General features: G+C 40.5%; 1 protein-coding gene across 2 annotated transcripts; it reads right to left on the bottom strand.

Moving 5' to 3' along the window:
• Window positions 1–7002: 7002 nt before the first annotated feature.
• On the bottom strand, window positions 7003–10977 carry LOC131233594 (WAT1-related protein At1g43650-like). 2 transcript variants are annotated; one of them, XM_058230373.1, is made up of 7 exons: window positions 10513–10977; window positions 9885–9947; window positions 9582–9698; window positions 9190–9445; window positions 8759–8882; window positions 8052–8203; window positions 7003–7359 (listed from the first exon to the last, which is right to left on the bottom strand). In XM_058230373.1, exons 1-7 carry the CDS (start codon window positions 10707–10709, stop codon window positions 7276–7278), a joined length of 993 nt encoding a protein of 330 aa, XP_058086356.1. In that variant the 5' UTR covers window positions 10710–10977; the 3' UTR covers window positions 7003–7275. The 2 variants fall into 2 exon arrangements, with proteins under 2 accessions (XP_058086356.1, XP_058086355.1); XM_058230372.1 differs by having other exon boundaries at window positions 8724–8882; window positions 10513–10970.
• Between the last annotated feature and the right edge of the window lie 661 nt (window positions 10978–11638).

Here is an 11638-nt window from a genome sequence, read left to right as displayed (position 1 = left end):
ACAGTACTGATGTGGACTTATTGAACAGGAGTTGCATACTCATTCATTCATTCATTCACTATCCACTCGGGCTGGTGGTGCGCAACTATCTGTTACGTATACCTTCGCAATGGCTAGAATTTTGGTTAGGGCACGCTACTAACTTAAGGTCAGGAGTTTACCACATTGAGTTTGACTATCCAAATTACATATGGGATTAGTTTAGATAGAAGTCCCTTGTGATGGACCCTATAGCCTGCGATACTATGTACTATCATCCCGACTTCACACTCCAGCATAATTATTCCATTCGCACAGCATATTGCATTACATCCGCGACATGTGGCATTTTGGGTTACTGTGTTTTTGCATTTATATGGTCTAGTTACGGCTGATGGTATTCGTGAACTCATTAGGAATTGCATATTATATTGAGTCCTCGGCATCTGATATTTAGCTATTTATGACTCCTCATTTGCATAACTGATCTGTATTGCTTACTCTGATATTGTTTGACTCATGGACTTGTCAGTATTTCCGCTTACTCTGATATCGTATGATTCATGATCTTACCAGTATTTCTGACATTGTATGATTATGACGTTGTATTTGTGTGCTTGACACTTATATTGCGCACACACTTTCACCACCCTCTAAGCTTTCTATAAGCTTATGCACAATAGATGCATGTAGGTGACGTTAGCCGCAGCGGCGTTGAGCATGGAGCGTGCAGTTGTCTTCTAGAGCTTTGATTTTATTTTGACATATGTATTTCCCTTTCAGCATTGTAATCAAAGTTTATATTAGTGGATATGTGGTGATGATGTTGTTTTGAGATTTAGGTAAACTTGTGGTTATGCTTCTTATGAGATAAATGTACATTGGAAAAATTCTCCTTCTAGGATCCCAGGATGGGAACCTGACATATGGGCACTGGAGACAAGAATGGGGTACTGCGGAAGCTGTCGGCATCGGATTTGGCAATCGGAATTCTTGTGAATCCGATCTCTGAGTTTGGGGCGTGACATATTATGATCGTAGAGATATCATCCGTAATATTTGGATTACGCGGTTTATCGTGTTTTAATGGCGCGTATCTTTGGGCGAGATCGTTGGTCACGTTCGCATCAAGGTCGATCTTTAGACTTGGTGTGCGATGTACCATTACGGGCTTAACTCCAGCCTCGGCACATGATACATCCATGCCTAGGCTCGGCCTCGACCTTTGTGCCCGATACATACATGCCCTTACCCGGCCTCGGCCTTGGCATACGGAATATTTGTACTCTGACTCGGCCTCGGGTTATACTATTGTGAAGCCAAGTACTAATGGTTGGAGTCCGTCAATAGATCACTAAGGTCGGAGCTTGCTGATCAAAGCTGAGAATGAAGATCAGGATTCGGCTCAGCCATTCTTCTTCGGATGAGGACGAGGGTTCGGGTCGGCCAATCAGGATTGTGGTTTTGAGTCGTGACTTAGGAGTTGGCCCCTAACGTTGTATCCTCCTTCCGAGGCCTCGCTATCTTATTCGTATAGCTCAGGCTGACCCCATCGTCCTTGTACAGATTTCCCTATAACAAAGTTCATCCCAATCTTCTTCCTTCACAGATTCCGGACAATGCGTTATCCCAAGGAGTGCATACTATAGTCTTTTTTGAACTAGGAGGGCTTACATCTTCAATCTCCATAGTTCAAAGTTGTTTTTACCTGTTAATTTCTGTCTCAAACTTCATATTTTATCCCCTTGACGCCATATATCAAATCCAAACTAATAAACTAACCTCGCTTTAATACCACTTGTTGAAATTTTGGCCTTGCGGAAGCACCTTAATATGGATTAAAACAAACAAGAGAAAACAAAAATCTAAGCAACCACACAGAGAAAATACGATTTTTTTTTTTTTATGTTGACAACTCTTGCAAGAAAAAAATAATGGCACAAAGCGGTAATCAATATACTATTTAGAGAAGATTATAAAGATGAAGAGAACTTATAACCAAAACCCTACCTTTCTCTTAGACGCTTTAAAAAACAAACAAAAATTGCAATTCTCTCTTAACTCCAACATAACTAACTCTGCAAGCCACCATTTCATGAGCGAAATGTAAAAAGTATCCCTCTAAGGGTCCACTAACACTTGGGCCTTGTTAGCATATGAAACATGATTCATATGGGCTCAGAAAAGTGAATAGACCTAATAATGATTTTGGTGTCACAATTTTAACATACAAGACTTGATATTACATTTTCAGTTGGACTTGTTAGTCATTACATGCAAGCTCCTCGCAAACCATATTTGGATGCAGCCAATTGGATATTGAAATATGTGAACTCTACTCTTGACATGGGCCTTTTGTTCATGAAGAGAGTTGAGCTTGATTTGATTGATTTTTCGGATGCCGATTTTGGTGGTGACTTGGATGATCGATTGTAAGTCTACATAATTAGGTTATGTCTTCTCATTTGGCTTGACGTGTATCCATGGTGTAACAAGAAGCAAGATTTGGTATCTCTTTATATTACAAAGGCAGGATACAAGACTGCTTCTCTTGATGCCTAAGAATGTGTGTGGCTGCGACAGTTGATTGAGGATGTGTCCTTATAAATTCACAAACCAACTATCCTCTGTGGTGACAATCAAAGTGCTCTCACGCTTGCTACAAATTCGATTTGTCACGCAAGAATCAAACACACTGAAATCGAACATTATTTCATCCGTGAAAAGGTGCTCAATGGATTGATCGAGGCTTTAAAGGTTCAGAGCTACGACAACATTGCCTACATCTTCACCAAGCCGCTCTCTAAGGGCCAGTTTGGCCGGACCGAACCAACGGTGTTAGGTGGGATGGGATTCAAAAAACATCAATATTACCCATGACAGGGACTGTTCCCTGTTACCATGGGATAAGCTTAATTCCCTTTTTTTTGTTTGTGATAGGGTGTTACATTAAAAGGATATACCCACCATCATTTGAAACTATTGACAATAACACACATTTGTTATATCTAAACCATTCATTTGTTTTGTAACCTCATTTTATGGCATGGGCCTAAAAATGAGGCAGATCCAAAACTTATATGGCCCCAAAGAAGTTTTCAACGGTAAGTATTCAATCCCCATTGCTTTCTATGGTGGGGTCCACTTAAGATTTAGATCTACCTTATTTTTTGCCCCATGCTATAAAATGATCTCGAAAAATGGGTGGACGGTGTGGATATAGTCCACACATCATGGTGGGACCTACACAACTTGCTACCAGTGAGTGATATTAGCACAAGACCCGATACGATTCCATCTCGCGTACTTCCAAGCTGTTCCACTCTTCCCAAACATGGAGTGGAATTGGCGCAGGACCAGATGCAATTCCATTCCACCTAAGCCCATCTAATCCAGCCGGCCAAACAGGCGCTAAAGGTCAATTTGAATCCCTTAGAAGTAAGCTTGGTATCAACTCTAGAAAATCACTTTAAGTGGGAGTATTAAATTTAAAGCGTATATTCTAGTTTTTTAGTTTAATCTTTTTATTTAAATGTTGTGGTGAGATTAATGTAATTTGTGATTGGATCTTTTTGTCTTTTTGTTATGGGCCCAAAATGTACATGTGTGGTTGGCACACGCCTCTGTCTCTCTGTCTCTCTCTCTTCTTTTTCCACTTTTTCAAACTCAACTCCCCATAAGCCATAATGAGTATCATCCCCATTAAATGCTCAAATCTCTTGGACAAGAGAAGCTACGAAGCCTTCTCTCCAAGCTATCTCATCACATTTTCCATTCTAACAGTATGTAACAAAACAAAGAGAAGAAGTAAGAGAGGAAGAAATTGAGGCCATTCTAGCAATCCTCCGGAGTTCCCAAGCTCCACTGTAGTGTATTAGAAGTAGGGGTGCACATTTAACCGTTGGAACCGTATAACCGGACCAGAACCGTTGGATCGGTCCAGTTTGGTCCGATTCCAGGGTGCTAACGGTCCAGTTCCGGTTCCCAAATTTTCTGAACCGTTGATTACGGATCGGTTCCGGTTTAGGGTACTGTAGAACCGAACCGAACCATTGATCCAAACCATAGAACCGATCCGTGATAGGAATCATGGATCCAAACCGTCAATCCGATGTATTTAAACTCCCCCAAAAAAAAAACCCCTAAGTTGCCTAAGCACTTTAACACCCTGCCCACTCTCACACCGCACTCCCTGCCCTCTGCCCTCTCTCTCGCCGCTCTCTCTCTCTCTCTCTCTCTCTCTCTCTCTCTCTCTCTCTCTCTCTCTCTCTTAATTCTTACTCTTCTTCATTTCAGCATCCCACGCTCTGCTCATCATCTCAAAACCAGCTGCTTTCAGAATCCATCTCTAAAACCCTAAAACTGTAGCCTTTAGATCCTTCTTCCCACCTTCATTTCTCCAAAGAATCCAAGAAAATCTCCATTTCTATCCATGACCCCTACTACCCCAGCAAAACCAATTCCAAGCCATGGAACCACACCCAAAACCCCCCAATCCAAACAACGCCCTCATCTCACTGGCATTAAAAGCACCCACCAATCTCCAAACCCGACATCCGCTGTTAAAGAAAACCCATCGACAGATCACCCTGTCGAAGTCATTGGCCGGATCCGCGACTACCCTGATTGGAAAGACAAGCCCCGTTCGGCATTCGGCATTAAAGATCTCCTCTAATGGACGGATGGTTTGGGTTCAGACAAATATTGGGTATAGGGATTTTAGCCTAAATGGGGTCTCTGTTTCGGAGGATGAAGATCTATGAGCCGTGAAGTGGTGGAGTGTTTGCCGGAGAATGAAGGGAAAAGTACATCACAATCTCTATTCTTTTCTTCTTCTATTCTTTTTCTTCTCTTTCTTCATCTTCTTTTTTATTTTTTCCAAATCAACTAACTGGGCTGGATTTTTAAAAGCCCAAAACCATGGAACCGATCCGGAACCGAACCGTTTTTCACGGTCCGGTTCCGGTTCGATTCTAAGGTGCTAACGATCCGGTTCTGGTTCCAAAATTTGTAGAACCGTTAGGAACAGTTCGGTTCCAGTTTCACCCCAAAACCGAACCGAACCGACCCGTGTGCACCCCTAATTGGAACTCATACCAGTGTATTTCTCTTTTCTTGTTTGTATTAACTTGACGATCATCATTTGAATGAGGAATAATTAATATTTTCCTTTTCACATCTCCATATATTAATAGATTGTTCTTCTTTTCTTCTTGATTGTGAGGCTTGGGCTAGTGTGATTTTGCCATATTCCGGTATTGTGATTTTTGTTGTCCTCCGCATACTGAGTGGACGTCCCACGATAATGATTAGAGTTAGAGATGGGTACATGTTTTGGATAATATAAAAGGCATAAGTGTAACCGAAAACACAAGTAGAAATATGGTAATACAAAATTGTATATCATTTACAAGCCTCAACAAGGGTTTTAATACAAAATCTCTAGTTGACATCCAACTAATTATATATTATGTATATATTTAATAAATCTAATTGATAGTACAATACAATCTAATCAATATCTAATTAACAATAAGCAAGAGCAAATTTAAGACGAAAAATATGGTTTGTGTTATGGTTGGCTATATTTTTTAGCAGATCAACCACTGCCCACAATGTGGTCCTATAAATCAACAAAAAAAGATTTAAATTGTTGATCTGATTGGCCCCACTAATGACGTTTGAAGGATCCTAATTCTTCAATCAATTGGTCAAGAAAAGATACAACAACCATTAGCATTCATAACTTGAAGATTAAATGGGTTAGGATCTATCAACATCATTTGGGGCCCGTTTGGATTGCAAGTTGTTTTAATTTACTTATACCTCAAATAGCTTATCATGGTTTCTATTTATTTATCAGAGAAGTATATTTGGTTAACAACAAATTTTTAGCCAAAGAATAGAAAAGTTTGTTTGGTAATCTTTTTCCTCTTCCATTTTTTTTTTCTTTTTGTTTGTTTGTTTGTTTTTTAGATACCTTTTATTGAAATCTTTTTCAATTAATTTTTTACTTAAGTGGGATTCACCTTGTAAGACCTATCTTCAATGTGGGCCATTCATAATGTGAGGCCACCTTGGATGTGGGGTGTCTATCACGTCGGACATTAGATGTGGATCTTCCATCATGTGGGGCCCAACTTTAATGTGGACCGTCCATCATGTGGGCTCAACTTCAAAGTAACCTCCATCATGCATAACCTACCTTGGATGTTGGTCATTTATCATAAGGGGCCGACCTTTGATGTGGACTGTCATTATGTGGGGCCTACCTTGATGTGGGTCTTCCATCATGTGGGGCCCATCATCAATGTTAAGTGTCCATCATGTGGGGCCCACCTTCAATGTCTGATGTCAATCACGTGGAGCCCACCTTTGACCATCCATCATGTGGGCTTACCTCGGATGTGAGCCATTCATTATTTGGAGCTGACCTTTGATGTGGATCATCCATTATGTAGGCCCACTTGACATGGGTCATCTATCATGTGGGGCCGACCTGCAATGTCCATTGCCTATATGTTTGATGTGGACCACCCAGAATGTGGGCCCACCTTGATGTGGATCATCCATTATGCGGGGCAACCATAATGTTAATTATCCATTATATGGGGCCTACCTTCAATGTCCATTGCCATTGTGTGGATCCGACCTTTGATGTGAACCATCCATCGTGTGGGTCCCACCTTCAATGTGAACCGAGGCCACCTTTGATAGGGACTGTCCATCACTTGGGGAGAGAGAGAGGTAAAAGACTAAAACCAAAAAAGCAAAAAATTCTTACTTGTGGATAATGGATAGAAGTTTAAGCTACGAAGCTATTTTAGCGATTATTAAACTAGCTTTTATTTAAAAAAGAATATCTTATTTACTATTATAAGTATAAAAAAAATAAAAAAAATAAAAAAAAGCCACTAATGAGGGTGTATCCAAGCAGGCCCATGAGCTGATCAGATAAGCGGTCTGGATTAATGGACTGTGAACCCACATGAACATTGTCCTCCACATCTATGCATTGTGTCGTATACTGTTGAAGCAATCACTGGGCAAAAAAAAAAAAAAAAACTAGTATATATCAGCTGTACATTCTTTAATATTTGTTTCGTTTCGACAAGGACGGACGGACTGAGTTTCATACATCACAGCGAGGGTTGAACCCCTAGCTACATTTGCTAGAGTTCCACGTTGCAATGAAGTGTAATCCCAGCTTGTTGTGGGTCCCACTCAAATACCAATCAACCCCTCTCCAAATCTGCAAGCTTGTCTTTGGGGGTCCCACTTGGTACAATCACATTCTCAAGGCTCCCATTTTCCACTTCCTTGCTCTTTCCCCATAAAACGCAATAAAGCCCTCCAACAATCAGTAATCCACCCACCACACTGCATGAAAATCTTACAATAAGAAGCCAGATAAAAGACCACAGAAAAAATAAAAAATTCCATAGCTTCATTTGCATTATATGCAAGGTTTGAAGTATCTTCCCAAACTGATATTTCCATTGTCTGGAACGATATGGATGTATTGGCCCTAATGGTCCTGAAACAGCTGGATACAGGGGTGATATTGAATCCTTGCTTATATGACATTGTGTGCCAAACATTCCATTTTTATGTTGGGACAGATCATTTGGATGGATGGGATTCCATAACCACATCACATTTTGTCCCATTCAAGATTTTGGGTGGCTGTCCGTTGTTCTCCATTGTGTGGCCAATGTGATAATTGGATCAGTCTGATTCTTGGGGCATCCCAACTTGATGATTGTATCTTCCTTCTGGATGGGTTGGATCCAGTATACATATCACTGCAGACCCCCTTTTTTTATTTAAAACTCATGCATATTGCTATTGGTCCAAAATGGGTTGTACCTACATACTGTTTATGACCATGACTGATACAGTATGGTTTTTAAACCTTGGTTATCAGGCCTCAAAACCCATTTCAACCCAGTCACTGGCTTTTGGCCTAGCACATATCCAGCATAAAGCAAGCTGGGCTGGAGCTGCCTGGGCCATGATGTTTAGTACATTGTCAATGTATATAGGAATTGGCACATGCCTACAAAACAAACCTTCCAAAGTAGATCAGTTCTGCCCACAAAAGAGCTGAAAGTATAGCAGTTATGGGCACAGACAGTGGTGAAAACATGGCCACATAGACCGGACCTTTCGTCTCTATACACCATATCTGCAACCAGTAAGAAACTCCACTCACAAAAATTCCCTGCATCATCAATTACCAATGGTTACATTCTTCAAAAATACTCTGCACACAAGCCAATGTTAAACATTTGTATGGGATTAAAGCCACTCCATCAGGTGGGAGTGAGCTCGGCCCGACAATTCAAAACATCCAATCGTCGGTAGGCCACACAAGTACCTTGTTGATAATTTTTTCTAACTATCCATTTTTCTTGTAATGTGTGGCCTACCTAATGAGTGGACAGGCCTGAACTTTGGGCATTCTTTTAATTGAAGTAGACCAATGTTTATTTCCTTTCCAAACCATCTAAGGCACGGAATTATTAGACGTGGTCCATCCACAATGGGGATCCTTGGACCGACGGTCTTTGATTAATTAAACATGGGCCTTACTTGTAAAAACTGAAAATGTAGGCATGCCTATGCTGGGGATCATGTGATTCTTTTTATAGATGCATAACCTAAAAATGGTTATCTTTCAATGAGAATTTAATGGAAGTCTATTGAAATAACAGAGGAAAGGTAGCAACGAAGGAACCTACACAGTATACAACAGAGAGAAGCTGAATGTTCCAACCTAATTTCCATGAATCAATATTTCTATCTAAGATTAGTGCAGTAATAGCTGACTGAATGGTGCTCAGGAAACATTGGAGAGCCGTTAGCTGCATCTTAGCTGGGTAATCTTTCAAGATCTCTGCCTGTGTAAATTGAATAAAACCATATTAAGATGTGTCCACAATATAATAATTTCATGACACAGAAAGTGAGAATCTAATCACGTTGGTGTTTGCATGCGCTATTGAATTGAATTGTAATAATTAGTTCGATGAAATGGAAATGACCAATCCTTGCTATTTGGCTTTAGGAGACTAGGTCCCAACTCACAGTTCTGTGACATTAACGTTGGACTTAAATTGCAATTCAATTTAATAGTACATCGACGTAATGGAAGGTTGTCCTATTGAAGTTCAAGTAACCAACATAGAGGAAGAGGAAAAAACCAACCTGCATGACAAACCATATGGACCAAGCGGTGAATGCAGCAAACATGAGAAGCGGGCCTTTGAGCGTCATCGGCTTATCCTCTCCATGGGAAATTAGGACACCTCTTCCACGGGGTGGGGCAATGTTGTGGTGCCAGTTTAAGAGCTTCAATGGAGGGCCTTGGTATAAGCTAAGCAACACAGCACCGCCAATGCATATTAACATGCCTACGATCTTCAATCGACCGTACGTTCTTCTCAAATTTATGCTCTCTATTCTACAGGGCATATGATAGCTTTGTTGTGTCATTTCTACTAGCATTAGTTCACAATTTCGCAATATGTTTTGGGCAGTTAAACCCCAAATTTCAACATGTGAATTTAGATGATTGACAATCAAATGGTGTACACTACCTTAGTAAAATGGCTATGAGGAAGGTCATGGCAGGAATTATATTAATGATTGTGGTTGCAAACGTCGCAGATGTGTAACGGAGTGCCATGTAATAGAGATCCATGCTCAATGTAAGACTGCATTCCTCAAGAGGCACAAACAATATGAGAAATCAGTGTTCAAAGACTGCTATGGGCTTAAAAAATGTTCACGTGCAGTCTTATTTACAGGCATAAATATTCATGTGTCCACTCATGCATGCTAATTTACTAAAAAAATTAATAAATGTTCATTGATTTGCAATCCATAAAATTAGAACTTACCCTAATAAGGCAAGAAGGAAGATCTTGCAAAAGACGATGAGTGACATCGGCGGAGCCTTTCTCCTGTAAAAAAATACACAACTCAAAACATTGAAATCTTGTGGTAAGACTATCAATGTTCGATCTGCAGATATATGTCCGTCGTAAAAAGGAGGTCCCCCGACACTCATTGGATGAAATGGAGGGAAAAGAGGCGGGTCCCATCACTCGAGTCAACCGGAGGTTTTCGAACTTGACTTTGCATGAGAGGCTACTGGATAGTAGTACCACAATGGACATGGATCGATGGGCTAGACACCCCAGAAAGATTTCATTTTGTGTCTCAGGGAAGCCCAACAGCATGAACAATTGCTGGATGAGACCCGTATGGAGCGACAATCAGATGATTGGAACCATCCACTTACTTCCTGTGATTCGAAAGTCACGTTGAATGTATCATCCCGGTTATCGATAGGCCGCATTCAAACAGAGTTGAAAACCATGACTGAATGATGCACATTTGACTGGGAAGTATGAGGTTGCTCAATCGGTTCGGCATGATCTTTGGACAAGTCGTCCACATCGCAACATGTGGGTCCCATCAGTGTGACACATGAAATAAAAACTTAGATATATGGCGTATCCTCACCTTTCATATATGCACACAAAAGGTGTCAAAGCAAGTGTAGCAATGGCCTGCCTGTAGACAACAAAAACGAAGTAGCTCATCCCCTTATTGAGAGCTGCCTTAGATAGCAGAGCCATTCCTGCATACAGCAATTGCATGAAAACCATAGCCAAACAGGCTCTCTGGTTATCCCAAAACTTAAAAGCATGACAAGCCATAGAATAAAACTGCCTTTGACTAAACACCCAAATGGGTTTCCTTTCTCCTCTCCTCTCTCCTCTCTCCTCTCTCTTTTCTCCTCCCTCTCTCTCTCTCTCTCTTATCACAAAACCAATGAAGCTTAGATTGCAATGAGGAGAATATAAGGATTCTAATCCGATTTTATAGAGGGGTGGAGCAGTGCTTTCAAGGTTGGATGTTGGGTGGTGGGGTCAGTTAGATGAAAGGCCCACCATACACCATACCTTGGGCATTGTAGACACATACCATCAAACAGTACCTTTTCCATAATACAATCCAGATAGCATCACTTTCGCAATATCAAAGATATTTTCCACATGTTGTATCCGTTGTGGCTTGTGTTCTAATATTGCACAGGTTAGTAATATTTAGTGCTTTTTTCCTGTTGAGGATCCATGTCTTCCATTTTAGCACACTTAACAGTGACATTACATGAGCACTAGTTCGGAAGAAGAAATAAAAAAAACTAAGTCATCAAGACATGGACTAGACTACAGTATATGTCACTTTCTTTTACTTTTATATCCCTACACGTGGCATATGTCTACAATATATAAAGTGATCATCAAGGTCCCTTAAATGGGCCATGATCTTTTTTATTTTTTATTATTTATTTTTATGAAGTTGGTTCGGTGCCACTCAAGTGTATACTAGATATGAAAAATCAAATGCACCTAAATAGGAGATGGGCCATAACCTAAATAAGAAAATAGAGACAGGACCTCCTCCAATTAAGGGCAGGTGTGCTTTTTGGGCTGTAAAGCACCAAGTCAGTGGTTTGCTCGTGACCGGTTTGGATCCTGCACGTGTTTGCCACATGTATGAAAGTCAAGTCAAGAAAAAAAATAAAAATCACAAGCATCTTAGGTTGGGGTTTGCTCTAAAACATCCCCACGAATTGCAATAT

The sequence above is a fragment of the Magnolia sinica genome, chromosome 18 (genome assembly GCF_029962835.1).
Source record: "Magnolia sinica isolate HGM2019 chromosome 18, MsV1, whole genome shotgun sequence".
NCBI lineage: Eukaryota > Viridiplantae > Streptophyta > Magnoliopsida > Magnoliales > Magnoliaceae > Magnolia > Magnolia sinica.
This window is presented reverse-complemented; position numbering and strand designations above follow the sequence as displayed.

What these genes read in the sequence shown, in the direction of transcription:
- LOC131233594 (XM_058230372.1), bottom strand. Translation starts at nt 10,709, where the DNA reads ATGGCTTGTCATGCTTTTAAGTTTTGGGATAACCAGAGAGCCTGTTTG. An exon ending in TTCCTTCTTGCCTTATTAGG is followed by an intron (nt 9,699 to 9,884) that starts GTAAGTTCTAAT and finishes TGAGGAATGCAG; the next exon opens with TCTTACATTGAGCATGGATC. An exon ending in CTCATAGCCATTTTACTAAG is followed by an intron (nt 9,446 to 9,581) that starts GTAGTGTACACC and finishes TATGCCCTGTAG; the next exon opens with AATAGAGAGCATAAATTTGA.